The 18,333-nt window shown below is 46.7% G+C and overlaps 1 protein-coding gene across 1 annotated transcript in view; it reads left to right on the top strand.

The window, feature by feature from the left end:
- PDPK1 (3-phosphoinositide dependent protein kinase 1) overlaps positions 1–18,333 on the top strand; it is a 49,859-nt gene that overhangs the window by 17,980 nt on the left and 13,546 nt on the right. Inside the window, exons 6-10 of the mRNA XM_037043449.1 lie at positions 4,043–4,118; positions 10,090–10,158; positions 10,398–10,494; positions 11,580–11,753; positions 15,078–15,295. Coding sequence (XP_036899344.1) covers positions 4,043–4,118; positions 10,090–10,158; positions 10,398–10,494; positions 11,580–11,753; positions 15,078–15,295 — 634 coding nt within the window. The remainder of the gene's footprint in view (positions 1–4,042; positions 4,119–10,089; positions 10,159–10,397; positions 10,495–11,579; positions 11,754–15,077; positions 15,296–18,333) is intronic.

The raw sequence follows: 18,333 nt of genomic DNA, 5'->3' as shown, positions 1-18,333 counted from the left end.
CTAGTATTATTGATTGTGCAGGCGAAACAGTATAAATGCTTGCTCCTTTCCGTTTATTTACCACTTTTGAATACCATGAATTGGACCACCATCATCCTCCAGTGATGACCAAATCATCGAAAACATTCTTACCCCTGCCTCACAATATACACAGACATTAACTCAGATGTTGGATAAATTGGGGGTCTGAATGTAGGGTCTACAACTACTAACACTCTTGGAAGAAAGCATATCAGTAAATCTTCATGACCTTGGGCGAGGAAATGGTTTTTAGGTGTAACACCAAAAGCACAAACAACAGAAGGAAAAAAATATGTAAGTTAGACCACATCAAGTTGTAAAACTTTTGTGCCGTGACACCATTGAGAGTGAAAAGAGCCCGACAGTGTGGCTCAGGTGCTGAGCGCTGTCCCGCAGAGTGGGAGTTCGCTGCCAGTCCAGTTCCTGGTCAGGGTTGTGGCTGGTCCCAGTTGGGGATGTGCAAGGGGCAACCAATCGATGTTTCTTTCACACATCAATGTTTTCTCTCCCTTTCTTTCTCCCTCTCCTCCCCTCTTTCTAAAAATAAATGAAATAATTTTTTTTAAAAAGTAACAAGGCAACCAACTGAATAGGAAATAAAATCTTTTGAATCATATGTTTGATAAAGGACTTGTAGAACTCCTAATTGCAAACAAAAAAAACATTAAGAAATGACAATGAGTCTAAAAAGACATTTCTCCAAAGAAGATAAACAAATAGACGCTAAACACAGGAAAAGGTGCTCAGTGTCATTAGGTAAATGCAGATCAAGACCACTGTAAGTACCACTTCATACTCTCAACAGCAGCTACGATCAAAAAGATAAGTATTAGCGAGGACGTGGAGAAATGGCAGGCGGGAGTGTCAAATGGTGCAGTCAGCTTTGGAAAACAGTCTGGCAGTTCATCAGAAGTTAAATATAGTTACCTTATAATTCAGCAGTTTTACTTCTAGGCATATGTCCAAGAGAATTCAGTGTACGTTCACATAAAAAGTTGTGTGAGAATGTTCATAGCAGCTTTATTCCTAATGGTCAGAAAGTGGAAACAACTCAAGTGTCCAACTAATGAATAGATAAAGTGTGGTCTATCCATTACAGTGGAATATTATTCAGTCATGAAAAGGAAGGAGGTCCTGATACATGCTCCAGTCTGGATGAACCTTGAAAATACTGTGCTAGCTGGGATTTTGGTTGGAATTATGTTGAATGTATAAATCAGTTTGGGGAGTGCAGATGCCCCTTAACTTATGATGGGGTTATGTTGAGATAAACCCATCATAAGTTGAATATATTAGAAGTTGAAAATGCATTTAATACACCTAACCTACTGAACATCATAGTTTAGCCTAACCTACCTTAAATGTGCTCAGAACACAATATGCAGACACTTTGGCAATGTGGGATACTGTGGAGTATTGGTTATTTACCTTTGCGGTTGCAGGCCTGACTGGGACCTGTGGCCCACTGCCCAGTGTTCCACATACTGCTTGTCTGGGAAAGGATCAAAATTCAAAGTACACAGTCTTGTGTCATCATGAAGTTAAAATATCATAAGTCAAACCATCTTAAGTCAGGACTGTCTGTTGTCATCTCAACAATATTGAGTCTTTGCCTTGGCTGGTGTCGGTCAGTGATTTGAGCGCTAGCGTGTAAATCGAAGGGTCACTGGTTTGATTCCCAGTCTAGGGCACATGCCTGGGTTGCAGGCCAGGTCCCTAGTGGGGAGTGTGCAAGAGGCAACCACACATTGATGTTTCTCTCCCTCTCTTTCTCCCTTTCCCTCTCTAAAAAATAAAATATTTTTTAAAAATTAAAAAAAAACAATATTGTGTCTCTGATCCTTCAGCATGGGATGTCTTTCTAATCCGTAATTTCTTTCAAAACTCTTTCTCAGAAATCTAGTTTTCAGTGTATAAGCTTTGCAGTTGTTAAACTTATTCCTAAATATTTTATTTTTTAGGCTCTTATAAATGGAAGTTTTTTTCATTTTCAGATTGCTCACTGCAGGTGTTTAGACACACAGTGATGTTTGTGTACAAGGTCGTGTCTTCTGTGATTAGAGGTAGTTTACTTCCTCCTTTCTAATCTGCATCCCTTTTATTTCATTTTCTTGTCTGTTAGAATCTCCACTACAACATTGAGTAGAAATGGCAAGAGTGGCATCCTTGTCTTGTTCCTCATCTTAACGGGGATGTTTTCCATCTTTCACTATTACATTGTTTATCTTGGCTTTCATAGATACATGTCTTCATCAGGTTGAGGAGGTTTCATTCTGTTATTATTTTATGTATAGGAAGATACATATTATGTATCATGAAGAATGTTGAATTTTTGTTAGATGCTTTTTCTACATCTCTTGAGGTGATCATGTGGTTTTGTCCTTTATTCTAATGATACGATATGTACTACTTTGGTTGATTTTTATATGTTGAATCAGCCTTGCATTCCTGGGATAAATCTCCTTTGCAGACTCCTTTTTATGTGTTGTGGTATTCCATTTTCTCATCTTCTGTCCAAAAGTTGACCACATTTTGTGGATGTTTGCTGTCCTTCATGTTTGGGTTTATGGGTAAGACACTAACAGTCTGCACTGTTGGCTTGAAAAGAGTGTGGGTATGTCCTGACCTCAGAGACACTTCTTCAGGTTCCTTCTTCCCCACTGGCTTCTCAGTCTGACTTACAGATCTCTGGTGGCCAGGGTAGTCCATGGCCCAGGATGCTGGTCACTTTCTCTAAACCACTTTGAGGGTAGAGACAATATCCTCCTCCTTTCCCCTGACCGTGCGGCCTATAGGTGAGGGCCTCAGTGGCACAGAGGAGCAGCGTTGACCAGCAGTGGGTCCTGGGCCTGCTTTTCCAGTAGCCGGAGAAGTTTGACCTTTGGTGTGTCCCTAAGCTTCCAGGGGGAGGTGACTAGATGACCTCTGTGGTTTCCTAATGTTCTTTCTGGAGCCTTTACCCTGATGTCACAGAAGCCAGCCAGCCAGGAGAAAATTACTGGTTTTTATTAAACTTTAAGTGAAACTGAGCATTTCCTTCAGTCAGGAAGGTAGGCAACAAATATCTGTGCTAGTTACACAGTGCCGGCCTGGAAGGTCATGGGAGGTAGGTTGCTCTCAGTGGCATGTGGCCGCTCTCCTTAGAGAGTCCATTTGCTCTGGGGGAGGTGGGTGGCTCTCATACCAGAATTCATGATCCTTCGTCCTCCAGTCATGGGGAAAGGCCGAGGGCAGCTGTGTGATCCCTAATGCCAGAGGACGCCACGTGGAGGGTGCCTCAGGAGCAGTGTGGTGGGGCAGGTGACTCTTGCCTGTGGTTCTTTGTCAGGGATGCATTGACGAAGTCCCTGAGGTCCTTGGGGCCTACTGGGGTGACACGGGTGTCAGTGCCTCCTCTCTGGTGATGGGTGGTTCCAGAGGGTCCTGCTGCTACCCTACCCAGGTCTGCAGTTGAACTTTGTGAGCCTTGCATCACACAGTCCAGTACTAGAGGTGGCAGGATATTGGGTCCCCAGCCAGGACACATGAGTCTGATTCCCTTCATCGCTCCTGATTTCCCTGAACAGTTTGTAAAAAGAGAAAGTATCCCTTCCCTGTACACAGCCTGCAGGGACCCTGTCCTTTCCTGCATCCTGCACGTGTTCATTGTGTGCCTGCTCTATGCCCGGGGCTGTTTTAGGCACCACAGGCTCCTCGAGATACTCCAGCTGAGAGAATGTTGGGTTAGTCTCACTCATGTTGGGGAGGGGGTCAGGAGGAGCCACCCTGGTGGTCAGGGCAAGTGTCACTGAGCAGGTGACCTTTGAGCCAGACTTGGCAGGACAGGGTCTCAGAATGCAGTGTGAAGGGTGGGCCTTGGATGAGACAGGCTTTTGGGATTGTAGTCTGATTCCAAGTGACCAGTGCTGTGCTGACAAAAAGCTCCAGTTGGTGTCCATGCCAGCCATTGTGTCTTGGTAGATGAATGTCCGTAATGGTAAGTTCTTTGTGTCTCAGCATGACCATTTGCTCTTCTCATCAGCCAGGGCCAACTCGTTTGTAGGAACAGCCCAGTATGTTTCTCCAGAGCTGCTCACAGAGAAATCGGCCTGTAAAAGGTAACCTAATTTTTTCTTTTTTGATCCATTTTTTTATGCTTTGAGAATGGATCTTGTTCTCTTGGAACAACTGTTCAGTGGGGACAAGTGTGGCAGACAGGTCTGTATTATTTAATGAGACTTCTTGCTTTTCCCAGAGCCTGGGGATCCTTGGTGCTGCCTCCAGTTCTGGCATTCTGGCATTGGTAGCAGCCGCAGGTCAGCTGCTTAGTGTAACAGACCCTGCAGACTGTGGGAAGAGTCTCAGAAGGCAGTGTGTGTGAGAGGGGACGGAACCATTTTCCTGGGGCCCAGCCAGGACGAGCCAGCCATGCTCAAACTTGGGACAGGCCTGGAAGTAACTGTGGGATTGAGGGTGTTGGTAGTTGCAGAGTAAATTATGGTATAGAGGACGCTGGGGCTGGGGTTTTGCTCACAAGTGCAGAAATCTGAAGAGTGGAGAAGGGTTAGCAGGGCAGCCAGGCAGTGGAGGAAAGGAAGGTAGGGGCATTTGGGCCAAGAGTGGGAAGAAGTCTGGGGAGCTGTCCGGTAGGCATGAAGCAGGTGAAAGACTGAAGTGGCAGTAGAATCTGGGATTTCAGGTGTTGGGGAGCAATTCTAGGCAGTGACAGGTTCTGTGGTTAAAGTTTGCCCTTGGATCCTTCCTGCCCAGGCCAGCCAGGCAGGTGGGCTCCTGGCACCCTTCCTTGAGTTGATAGAAGGTCATAGGGTCACTGACCTATATTGACAGGCTGCCATCCTAGAATAACAGAGTGACATACCAGAGGCTGCAGAGGAGTGAGTGGTTCCAGGGACCACAGCTCTGTTTCTGAGTGTGAGAGCTTTTAAACAACTCTCTAAGGGGTGGAGCCACAGGGCAGGAACATGATGAAGGATGCTCTGAAAGATTAAACTGGGTCTCTAGGCTCTTGGATTTTGAGCTCTTACTGAGGGCCAGATGCTGTGGTAGGCTAGGGCTTCCTAGGTGGGGCACTTCTTCCCAGGGGACACTTGGCTTTGTGTGAATAGTTTTGGTGTTACAGTTTGGTAAGGGTTGGGATTGGCATCAAGTAGGTGGAGGCCGTGGGCGCTGCTCACTGTCCTGCAGTTCAGAGATGGCCCCACCGCAAGAATGATTGGCCCAGATCTCTATAGTGCTGAGGCTGAAACACCCTCCTCTGGGTGGTACGTGCTGTTGGCCAGAGTCTCAGTGTGTGTCACTGCTTCGTAAGAACTAGCTTTTCCTCAGTGTGGGGTTTACTAATAGGATGAGGCAGCTCATTAACACTGATGGGAGAAGATCTCCAAGCTCCACTGAATGAGATAAGGAAGTCACAGAATGACCACTTTCTGTGTGAAAATGGGAGGGAGAATATCTACTCAGATCCATTTGTTCATGTATTTATAACTCTCTAGAAGTCTGTACAAGGAATGGGTAACTGTGATAGTGAGGGAACAGGGTTGTGAGGAAGATATCAATGCATATCTTTTTATGCTTTTTAATTTTTTAACACATGATATGCAAAAATAGTTAAGATTTTTGAAATGATTTTAAAAATGACACAGGGAACATTTGATTCAAGAAGAGGCGTAAGTAAACACAGCTCACCTCTTCACACAACCACATCAAAATTACAACTAAATTATAGACCAGCAATCACTCAGAACTATCAGAAAGCAAGTTGAATGGAAGCCTGACAACTATTGGAACTAAAGAAAGCACATCAATCCGAAAGGGTAGGAGACACAGAGAGGCAGAACAAATGGGTCCCTGCACCCACTTGTGGTGGGTAAAAGTTCAGGAAGAGTATCTCAGGAGCTAGGGATTCCAGCCCCACACCAGACCACCCAGCCAGGGTTCCAATGCCAGGAAGATAAGTCCCCATAACTTCTGGCTGTAGAAACCAGCAGGATTTGAGTCAGGGAAAAAAACTACTGAACATCCTGGCAGTTCCTCTTAAAGAGCCTGTGCCAAACTGACTCAGATGCATTCCTCTGAGCTCCAGCACCATTGGGTAGCAGCTTGAAAGGCACCAGTGGCTTATGGGGAGGAACTGAAGTATCTGGTATCAGGGCAAGAGCTGGGGACAGCTCTCTCCCAGACAAAAAAGTAGACAGAGGCCATTGAGTCTTTTCTGAGCCCTCCCCCAACAGAGCCACAGAACAGGAAGGTGGGAGCCATATCTGAGACCCCATCAACCTGGTTTACACTGTTTGCCCCACTCTGGCATTTACCTGAGGCTCTACCCTAGCTTACAGGCTGCCCCCAACCCTCCTACTAGCAGCCCCAGACCTAGCATTAGCAGCAACAACTTTTGCATCACAGTTTGGCTCTGCCCGCGGAACCTCCAAGCCTAGCACAAGTAGCAGCAGCCACCTGTAGATTGCTGTTTAGCTCACATTGGTGGCTGGCCCTGGGCCAAACACAGGCAGTGGTTGACTCTGGTCTGCACCTCCCAGAAAACCCCAGAGCCTGTGCACCTCCCATAGACCTGCCAACAGCAGTCAAGGCTCGACTATAAGAGGAGGGTATACTCAGCCCACATGGAGGGCACACCCCTAGTATCCAGTTTGGGTGATAGTGGAGGCTGTGCCACTGGACCCTACAGGCCACACTACCAAGACAGGGAATCAGAGCAGCTCTACGTGATCCATAAAAACAAACACAGGCTGCCAAAATAAGGAGACAAAGAAATATGGCCCAAATGAAAGAACAGATCAAAACTCCAGAGAAAGAACTAAACGAAATGGAGATAAGCAATCTATCAGATGCAGAGTTCAAAACACTGGTTATAAGGATGCTCAAGGAACTCAGTGAGGACCTCGGCAGCATAAAAAAGAGCCAGGCAGAAATGAAGGATATACTAAAGGAAATGAACAATTTACAGGGAATCAGCAGTAGGGTGGATGAAGCTGAGAATCAGACAGATGATTTGGAACACAAGGAAACTAAAACCAAGTAGAGCAACAAGAAAAAAGAATTTAAAAAAAAAACTAGGATAGTGTAAGCAGCCTCTGGGACAACTACAAGTGTACCAACATTCGCATCATAGGGGTGCCTGAAGGAGAAGAGAAAGGGCAAGAAATTGGAAATCTATTTGAAAAAATAATTAAAGAAAACTTCCCTAATTGGATGAAGGAAATAAACATGCAAGTTCAGGAAGCCCAGGGAGTCCCAAATAAGATGGATGCATAGAGGCCCCCTCCAAGACACATCATAATTAAAATGCCAGCCCTGGCTGGCATAGCTCAGTGGATTGAGCACTGGCCTGTGAAGCAAAGGGTCGCCGGTTTGATTCCCAGTCAGGGCACATGCCTAGGTTGTGGGCCAGGTCCCCAGTAGGGGACACATGAGAGGCAACCACACATTGATGTTTCTCTCCCACTCTTTCTCCTTCCCTTCTCCTCTCTCTAACAATAAGTAAATAAAATATTTTTTAAATAATCATTAAAATGGCAAAGGTTAAAGATAAAGAGAGAATCTTAAAAGCAGCAAGAGAAAAGAAGTTAGTTACCTACAGGGGAATTTCCATAAGACTGTCAGATTTCTCAAAAGAGACTTTGCAGGCTAGAAGGGATTGGCAAGAAATAGTCAGTCATGAAAAGCAGAGACCCTACAGCGAAGATTGCTCTACTTAGCAAAGCTATCATTTAGAATCGAAGGGCAGATAAAGAGCTTCTCAGACAAGAAAAAATTAAAGGAGTTCATCATCACCAAACCATTATTATATGAAATGGTAAAGGGACTTTATTTAAGAAAAAGAAGTTCAAAACTAGGAATAATAAAATGGCAATAAATACATACCTATCGACAACTGAATCGAAAAAACTAAGCAAACAAGTAAAGCAGAGAATCATGGATTCAGAGAGTGTTTTGATTGTTGCCAGATGGGAAGGGGTGTGGGGGAATGGGAGAAGAGGTGAGGGGATTAAGCAGTACAAATAGGCAGTTACAGAATAGCCGTGGGGATGTACAGCACAGCATAGGCAATGGAGCAGCCAAAGGACTTACACACCTGACCCATGGTCGTGAACAATGGGGTGGGGACTGCCTGAGGGAGTGGGGGATCCTTTGGGGGGCAGGGCATAAGGGAAAATTAGGACAACTCTAACAGCACAATCAATAAAATATATTTTTAAAGGTGATAGATATTCATTGAAAAGAATTCTTAGAAAACACAGAGAATAAAAAAAAAAACAAAATCATTTAGTCTCCAGCCTATTTAAAGTCACAGATAATGAGTTGGTATATCTTCCCAGCTATGTTTTTTCTATGGGTTTTATATATATTGGGATCATATTGAATACTCACTTTTGAATGGTTATTTGACAACTAATAAGTATATAGTGATTATTATCTAATTGTTAAATATATAATCCTTGTGATTATATAACGAACACTTCCCCATGTTACTAAAATTATTTACAGTCATCTTTAACAGCCGTGTGGTGTTCCAGCGTATGATTTACTGTTGTTTATCAAAGTCTTTCCTTGTCACTGGATGTTGAAGTGGTTTTGTTTATGTGACACAGTCTGGCACACCTGCTGTGTGCTGCCTGTTCTGTGTGTGGGGGGGGGGGAGGGGGGTGGCTGGAGGGCACCCCTGCTCATCCAGTGGGAGGGACGGGCTGCCTCCAGGCTGCCCCATGCTCCTCTGTTGAAGTTCAAGAATTTCATGAATTTCAAGTAGAATGACGTGGCCTACCTGGACATTTTAAAAGTCTTTAGTACATACTGGTATTTAGAAATGTTACACTGGTTCCTCCTTTAGGTTTTATTATATTAAAAATCATTTAAAATGATAAGATACCCACTGATGGTAAGACATTCAAAAAATTCGCAAGTGAAAAGTTAGCCCCAGAGCAGGCTCTGCCAGCACTCCTCCTCCCTGGAGACGGACGACCCTGTGGGCAGCAGAGGCAGCCCCGCCCCACAGCTCTGCTGTCCTCTGGCTGCGTCCACGCAGAATGGTCAGTGCTTTGCTGTAGGTGTTTTTCTTGCGCAGCTTCTTGTTAACTAGACTAAACAGTACAGAAAATCAAGTGTAAAAGCTAGTTGCTGTGTAAAATGCGATTCACTTTTTAAATGTCCTTCACTCTGTCTGTGTGTTGTGGCTCAAATTTCTGACCTGTTACATTTCTAACTCACATCCAGAGCCTCATCTGTCCCAGGCAAATCCTGGCACTGCAGTTGGCCTGTTGGCTTCACCCACACCCCTTAAGTTCATTTTCCAGATACCAGGCTGTGGCCTCTTTCAGAAACTGCCTCTGTCCAGCCACCCCTGAGCCCTACATACGTTTCAGGCTGGCAGATAGGGAGAGGCAGCTGGCAGTGCAGGGCAGGGAGCAGCTTGATGCTTTCCTCAGGCTGAGGTGTAGGGACAGAATGCAACCCCTACAGAGGAAATTAAAGATGCAAAGTAGACGTCAGCTGTGAGCTCCAAGATGGCACTGAGAGGACAGAGAATGGACGAGTGCAGGTGGGAAGGAGGGGCGACATCCAGGGCAAGAGGTACAGCCTCGCCTCTAGGGTTTTTGCCAGCTGGTTCTGGAAATGACTTAGGGCAATTTAGAACTGCATTGTGTTTCTTTTGAAATGTATAATTAGAATGTTTATAAAGAAGAGGCAGGGTTTTGGAGTCCAAGAAGGGATTACTTTGTGCACATCCTATACGTTGTCTCCTTTGGCTCCTTGGTGTATGTGAGCTTGTGCCTATGTCCTAGGGATAAACACTGAGTGAGTTACGAGAGAATCTCTCAGCATCCCCCATCCCCCCAAGCACTGCACTGAAAGAAGGTGTGAGCAGGATGCCGTGGGCCCAGGCTCCCCCTTAAGAAGGGCCTGGAGCAGGTGCCCACCCTCACACTGACCTGGTTTTCTTGATAGGAAAGCAGTAAATTGGAGGTTTAAATGGGGTGGTATGAATAGAGGGGATGGAGATGTCATTGAAATTTTACAAATGCCATTCTTTGTTTTTTCCCTCCCTTAAAGTTCAGACCTTTGGGCTCTTGGATGTATAATATACCAGCTTGTGGCAGGACTGCCACCATTCCGAGCTGGGTAAGAGATACCACCCCCCTCCAACCCTCTACCCCAACCTTCTACCCACCCTCACACCTCTCCCCGTTGGAGCAGCCAGGGCAGGGGAGGGGCCAAGGTGGGAGGACTTTTACCATGAGTGGTTGATGAATATAGTGGCTCTGTGGGGAGAGGGAGGCCACTGCCCCAGAAAAGGTCTAGCTCTGTTCTGAAAGGTTTGTGTGACCCTGCCCAGAATAACGGTTTCTCTTATTTTACAGAAATGAATATCTTATATTTCAGAAGATCATTAAATTGGAGTATGACTTTCCTGAAAAATTCTTTCCTAAGGCAAGAGACCTTGTGGAAAAACTTTTGGTAAATATTTTGAATTTTCTTCTGGTAAGATGATCTGAATAGCCATACCCGGAGTCCCTCTGAACCTGTGGTCGGAGAGGCGTTCTTGAAGGCAACTGTCTTTGGTAAAAGGCTGTTTTAGGATTAATAGAGGTTAGATTTGTATCTCTTATTTTATCTCATCATAAGCCCTTTCCAATCGCAAATGCCTGGTTCTTTACCTTAATCAGCCAGGAAATTACGTACCATTTTTTTTTGCATTTGCTCATCAACATGTATAGCTCATCAACATGTATAGCTCATCAACATTTGCTCATCAACTTTCAAGTCACCTGGTGCTGGAGCAAGTGGTGCATCGAAGTAAGTCCTACTTAGTGATATCTGTGGGTACCAACTCCAGAGTCAGCTACATGAGGTTTTCAAGATCACTCCAGGCAGTATATAGTAAAGGCAAACAGATTTACCCAGGAAAGTCGTGTCTTAGGTTCTAGAAATTGCACTGTCCCTACCCATGGGGTACTTTGTCTCTAGAATGTCCCTTACCGTAATCTTGGGTCAGTCCTGCCTCAGCAGTGGGAGAACGCTGTAGTCTGCCTCTCCGAGTCTGTCCCCTCAGTGGCAGGGTGCACTTGACCTTCTCTGGGTAGGGGGAGTGGGAGGATGCAGCCGGATCCTGGAGCAGACAGTCGTGGGGCCGTGGAATCAAGCGCTGGTGAGAGACATGCCTCTTTGCTCCTGGTTGCAAGAGATCACCATCCAGACAAATTCTTTGTTGTCTTTTTATTAAAGCCAGGAAGTTCATTTTCTCTTGTTTCAGGATTTTCAATTCTATATTTTAAAATAATACTTGCTGCTATTTTTAAAATTTTGAGATTGTGGTTCCTTTTTATCTGTCAGAGGGAAAGGAGCAGAAACTCAAGAGCAGTGAAAGGACTCCTAGAGAGTGACCCCTCCTGTCCCTGGCCCAAGGTGGGATTAGGTGGGATCGGCCATGGGCCCTTTCTAATTCTAGGAGATACCGGGAATTGAAAAGAACTACTCAAAAAGAATTTTTATCAGAATTACTCTTTACCCCTGACACTGACTTGTCTCGACTTTCCTTTAAGGTTTTAGATGCCACAAAGCGATTAGGCTGTGAAGAAATGGAAGGGTATGGCCCTCTGAAGGCTCACCCATTCTTTGAGTCCATCACGTGGGAGAATCTGCATCATCAGACACCTCCAAAACTCACAGCCTACTTACCAGCCATGTCAGAAGATGACGAAGACTGCTATGGAAATGTAAGCTGGCTTGAGTATGTCGGGGATAACCCAGACAGCAATGAATTCTGCTTACCGTGCTTTGTGAAAATGCTTCCTCTATGCACAGGAAGTTTGTGCCCGTGGGCTCCAAGACTTTGATTCGTGGGGTGAAGGGCTCAAGGGCAAGCCGGTGGTGTCTGAACAGTTTGCAGCCCAAGCCTGAGTCTCTCACCAGGACTGGCCCCAGGAGGCTTTGTCTGCACTTCTGTCCTGAGTGCAGGTCACCAGGCCCTGGGGTAGTTGAGTCCCTTTATCTCATTCCTTCTAGTTACTTTTTACCCATAGGGATTGAACCAGAGCCAGACGTTGGGTGGGGAAGTCTGGAGCTAGTGGGAGCAGCATCCTCCTTCCTCTACTTTTCCCCTCTGGGCTCCTGGGTACCGAGTCTCCTCGTAGCATCTGTCTTATGCTCTTGGCTGGTAGCATTATAATCATGTGTCTGGACATTCTGGAGTGCTTCTGATCTTTCCAAGAGAAGCTTGGGGCGCTGCTGCTTGGAACTTTGGGGGGCGTGGTATTGAGATTGGACACTGGTCAGTGTCAGCTTTTAGTGCCTGATAGAAGCCCACGGGTGCAGCACCTGGGCATGTGCGGGAAGGTGTAGTCACCAGCTTGATCTTGGAAGTAGGGTCTGAGTCCACTTGTCCCTCAGTTTTTCTTATAGATGAAGTGAAGCAGATGGGAGTGGACAGGGGAGCGCCACGGGCTGCAGTGCACCCACTGCCCATCTTCAGGTGTTGTTATCGTCGACGGTCCATTTTTCTGGTTTGAGTCCTGTCATTGTGCTTATTGTAACTAGTTGTGTGTAGCATGTCACTTTGGTTGAAATGGGAATTCTAGGCTCTATCTAAGAGTTAAAATTATTGTTACTGGTATCACTTCTCGGAGGTCAAAAGCTCCTTATATCTATTGCCTGCTGTTGTAAGCAACACATCTCCCTTGGCTTGTCCTGAAATATCCTTTGTGCCCAGACTTGAAGGGAGCCTGGTCTGCTTCTGCATTGCAGTGGCCATGGCCCCAGCTCCCCGCAGCTGTCCTTCCTAAGTCACAGCCAGCAGGAGCATGTTAGCGTTTGCAGTGCCTTTGGCAGGGATGTCCCAGGAAAGCAGTACACTCTGCTTGTTGAGCTCTGACAGAGCTGACTAGGCCCCACTTGTCTCGGATCTCAGTGCCTGGGGAGCTCGGCTTCAGGTAGCATGTGTGTGTGTGTATGTGTGCCCGTTTGTGTGTATGTGTGTACACACACACTTAGTGTCTTTTTCAGGCCCTCCGTCTGCTGTCCCATTGCCTTTGCCATGGTGAGAGCTCTGGCTTCTCAGGACCCAAGCGTTGCCATCTAAAGCTGGCTCTGCGTCATCAGCAGAGCAGCTCGCTGTCATCAGACGGCTCACCCTCATTCTACAAGCTGTCTGGTTTGAAAGCCTTGGAAAGTGTTCAGGCTGATTTTCCTGTACCACACTTCACATTTGGACTGTTTAGTGAGTCTTGAAAAAGACTGGCCTGGAAAGGCATTAAATACAAAGGAAACCTGCTCAAGGAGACACTCATTCCCTTCCTGCAGGGGTTGGCATTATGTCATGGAGGGGACAGTCTCACCATCCATGTGGCTCCAAGAGAGCCTAGTGTCCTTTTCAGCAGAAAGGGAGCTTCCTTCTGAAAGCGAGGAGCAGAAGCTGTCTTTATTCACAGAATGAAGAGAGCAGGCGTGCCGTTCTCATCTGTGCTCCTAACCCCATGCTGGTGACTGACAGTGGTGCTTGTGTTTGGGCTCCCAAGTGGGCCGGGCCTGGTGCAGTGCTGCCTGAGGAACATTCAGTGTCTGGTGCAGTTAGGTGTTTCCTTACTGTGTGCTGGTGAGGCCTCCACTTCAGCCCGGTGTCATCCCTTGTCACGTGTCCTTTCTGAGCTTGGGGTTTTGTGCTGCTGGTCTGTACTAGGTGCTGCCGATGGGGAGGAGAGTGGCGTACAGAGGTAAACCATCTGGAGCTTTCCTTGGGGAACATTACAATGGAGACCCTAAGGCAGGACCCACCTAGCAAGCAGCAGTCATGGTGGTCACCCAGCAGTTCTGCTGTGGGAGTGAGGCGGTCACTGCATTAGAAAGACAAAGCGGACTAGTTCTGAATTCGATGTCAGCTGTTGGGTTGTGACCTTGGGCCAGTTCTGAGCTTCATTTCCTCATTTCAGAAATGGGGATGATGGTAACAGTCATCTCACTGGCTTTGCAAGTCTCATTGAGACACCACCCAGAGGTGGCCTTGGCCAGTGTTTTCAGACGGGGAGTGGAGAATGTGCCAAGCCTTAAATGGAGGGGTCACAGGAATGTCCTGGGTCATTCACAGCTGGGAGCCAGTGAGGCAGGGTTGAGGGAGCCGTGTGTCCACGTGGGAGCAGGCTGCATGGGCAACACATGGGGAAGGCGGGCGCAGGGTCTGCGGGAGGGTGAGATCCCTCTGAAGGCACAGGGGGCTTGGAAGGACACACTGCACTTTCATCTTCACTGTTCCTGGTAGCGTCTTTCCTTTTCCTCTTCGACAGCCATTGAGGGGCAGGCTGTCCAGGGGACCGCTTCTGCCCAGGTCTGTGCAGGGCTGTCTGGCCCACCCAGTAGCCCAGGAGTGTGTGAGTGCACAGGCCTTGCCTGTTTGGCACATTTGTGAGTCATTCCATCTTCTGTGTCCCCAGTGGTTTGCAGCTCTCTCCAGAATAGCAGGCAACTTTGTCTATATTCAAGCTTAATTAATATTTGCTGAGATTAAAAGGAGTATTTTTTTTTAATTGAACACAGTCTAATTGGAATACGTAGTGACAGCCACAGACTCAGAGATGTAGGACCGAGGGGTCAAAAGAGGAGGGCTCTGAGCTCCCAGGGTCTTGCCACGGAGCCTCTGCATCCTGCAGGGCACCAGGTGCTCATTCCTCCTCTTCCCAGAAGGCACCCTGACCCCTCTGGTTGGAGCAGCATGGGGGCTCGCAGAAGTCTTCCCTTCCTAGGGATGGAGGTTGAGGGTTAGCCACTCTCCAGGGCAAGCATGTTTTGATGTTTCCCTCACAAGGGGGACCCAGGCCAGGCAGGATCCAGCCCTTGGATCAGTGGCCAGCCATCCAGTGGAGGAGAGACCAAAGCTGCCCACGTACTGGGAGAAGCAGAGCTGGGCTGGGGCTTTGGGGCTTATCTGCCACCTGGGCTTTGGGCCTTCAGACTGTGCACTTGCTGGTATAGGGTAGGTCAGAGTGTGTCTGCGTCTTTGAAGCCTAGGAAAATTAAGGCACTGTTCTCACTTTTGCCTCCTCTCTGTGCAGTACGACAATCTCCTGAGCCAGTTTGGCTGCATGCAAGTGTCATCGTCATCCTCCTCCCACTCCCTGTCTGCTTCAGACACGGGTCTGCCACAGAGAGCAGGCAGCAACATTGAGCAGTATATCCATGACCTGGACACTAATTCTTTTGAACTGGACTTACAGTTTTCTGAAGATGAAAAGAAGCTATTATTGGAGAAGCAGGCCAGTGGAAACCCTTGGTAAGAATTTATAGGCAAAAGCAGTGCTTCCTTTAGAAATGCAGAGTGGAATACATGGGGACATGAGACGCGGTAAACAGAACAGGCATCCTCGCCTTCATCACTGCTGCCTGTGAGGCTCTGCACCACCTCAGGCCTCCCACAGCTACCACTAATACTGCGGAGAGGCCCCTCAAAGGGTGCAACTGGGAGTGAGTATTCAGAGGCATTGGGCCAGAAGTGAGTGTGTTTGGGACTGTCCAGGCCCTGGCCCTTGGGATTCAGCAGGCCAGGCATGCTGGCATCTGTTTAGACATGAATTCAACATGATTTAAAAAACCACTGCCCCATGGTGAGATGTTTGGGGTGTTCCAGAGTCTTTGCTGTTCTAAGTTATCCTTTGCACATAGCTTTTACCACTTGTCTGAGTATTTCTTTTAAGGTGGAGTCCTGGGGTGGCAGGTGGAGGGACAGTGTGTGCATTTAAGAAGGCAGTGGTTTGCACTGTGGCGCTTGAGAGCCCCTGTTTCCCCAGTGGCCATGCCTGCCCTTGAGCGTTTTGACCTCTAAAAATGGGCCCATGTGAATTTGTGTTTATATTCTTATCAAGGCAAACATTTCCTAGATTCATTGGCCGCTTGTATTTATTTTTCAGGCTGCTTTGTGTGCCTTTCCTATTTTTCCTCTTGTAAGTGTTGCTTTTATTTTATTTTATTTTTAAAAGATTTTATTTATTTATTTATTTTTAGACAGAGAGGAAGAGTGGGAGAAAGAGAGGGAGAGAAACATCAATGTGTGGTTGCCTCTCATGTGCCCCCTGCTGGGGACCTGGCCCGCAACCCAGGCATGTGCCCTGACTGGGAATCAAACCAGTTGACTCTTTGGTTCACAAGCTGGTGCTCTATCCACTGAGATAGACCAGGCAGNATTTTTTAAAGATTTTATTTATTTATTTATTTTTAGACAGAGAGGAAGAGTGGGAGAAAGAGAGGGAGAGAAACATCAATGTGTGGTTGCCTCTCATGTGCCCCCTGCTGGGGACCTGGCCCGCAACCCAGGCATGTGCCCTGACTGGGAATCAAACCAGTTGACTTTGGTTCACAAGCTGGTGCTCTATCCACTGAGATAGACCAGGCAGGGCTATGTTGTATTTTTTAAAAATTTACTTTAAGAGCCTTTGATGAGAATATTTCTTTGTCATCTATTTTGCAAACATTTTTCTTCGGTTAATATCTTTGGTCTGTTTGTGTATGTTTTTGTATGGAAGTTGAAAATTCTTACAGAGCAAACCTGTTTGTGTTTTTGTTTTCCATTTTGGTGATGTTGAGAAGAGCTTCTCTACCCTGACATTATCCTCATGAATTTTTGTGGTTTCACCTTCCTCAGGGGCAGAGAGGAGCCCAAGGCCAAGGGTCGTAGTGGGGAGTGTCTTCCAGGAAGTCATGGAGTGAGAGGCTGCATGAAATGGAAGGAGTGGCAGGGCAGGGTTTGAGGGATTGGCTCAGCATGAGAGGATGCGTGTGACTTCGGAGCAGTCACATGGAAAGAAAATAGATGCGGGGGGGAAAAGCAGCTTATGGGTGAAGCTAGGATGTGCGCCAGTAATGTGCGCCAGTAATTTCTAGAAATTATTGTGTCTAGAAAATATGAGTATTGATGGTTGCCAACTGAACTACTCTACACTTCTCAGGAATCTATATTTCCTAAAGTGGTATTACTAGGAGTATTAATATGTACTGAGAAAGAGGGGAGGGGCTGTGACCGAAACAGTTTAAGCGCTGGTGGGCCACATGCTCCAGGTAGGTCTGTGTGTGGGTTGGCAGGGGCTTCCTAGGACAACTGTTTAGCCCTTCCCAAGGGTGTGGCCGGGATCGGAGCACTGGAGAAGTGCTGGTGCAGGCATGTGGGGGACTCCTCAGAAACCCACTTCCCTTTGCCCTAGGCGTTTTCAAGAGGCCCCTCATGGCACAGCCCCTTCAGCCTGCACTCTGGACTGAGTTGCAGGAGCAACTGATGGCAGGTCACAATGTGCAGCCTCTTGCCTCCTCTCTTGGTTCTGGGCTGTCTCCCTTTCCTTGTGGTTCAGGCCCTGTTGGAGGCTGACGAACTGCAGAGAGCTTGAGGCATCACTCATTTGGTCAGTGGGGAATCTGTCAAGCACTTGGTTCTTTAGAATAGTGGTTCTCAGTGTGTGGCCCACAGACCGTAAGAATAACTCTGTAATACTATTAAAATGATAATTTGCTTTTTTTCCCTTGTACTCTCTATGAATGTAAGTAGAGGGGTTTTTCAGAGGCTACACACTGTAGGGATGACATTTTTGCGTTGATGGCTAAGGAATGTGTTTTCTTGTTTTTTGGTTTTTTTAAAAATCTTGTAAAGAAGTAGGTTCATGGTATAAGTAATTTGCTGTCTACCCTAAGCAGAAAGTCAGCTAGGCACTCTGTCAAGAGAAGGGAAGGGGTCAAGAGAAGGACTGCAGTCTGACACGTGCAGACCTGGGGAGCCACTGGCTGGAACGGGGCAGTTCTGTACAGAGGGGACAGGACAAGGAGGGGAGGGGCCCCTCTAACCCCGGAGCTCTGCTGGAGCCCAGGACTTCCTCCCTGTAGGGTCTTGGGCAACCAGCAAAGGGTGTGAGAGGGCTCCTCCCACAGGCCCTCCCAATTCCTGTCTTGCTTAAGTCTGTCATAAATTTTGACAGTGCATTTTTAGAGAGTATTAAGTTCTTGGTATTGCTACTAGGCTCATAGTAGCTGTCTTCAGTTATACCTGCTCTGATTACTGTAACTTTATATCATTCAGTAAATCATTTCTTTGAAATACTAACGTTTTCCTTGTGACTAACGTGGAAATACAACAAGAAGTATACTTTGTTGACTTGTTTTACAATATTAAAAATTTCCTCAAAACTTTTCTGAATGTTATTTGCACCCGCTACTTTAGATTTTAATTAGCTATTTTAAAAGAACATTTATAATATTTTTTATATTTAAGTATGGGTCATTGACTTGAAAAAGGAGAAGACTTGCTTTCTCAGCCCCGTAGCAGCCTCACCC

Source organism: Sturnira hondurensis, unplaced genomic scaffold (genome assembly GCF_014824575.4).
Source record: "Sturnira hondurensis isolate 20B ecotype Veracruz unplaced genomic scaffold, ASM1482457v3 Scaffold0004089, whole genome shotgun sequence".
NCBI classification, from domain to species: domain Eukaryota; kingdom Metazoa; phylum Chordata; class Mammalia; order Chiroptera; family Phyllostomidae; genus Sturnira; species Sturnira hondurensis.
This window is presented reverse-complemented; position numbering and strand designations above follow the sequence as displayed.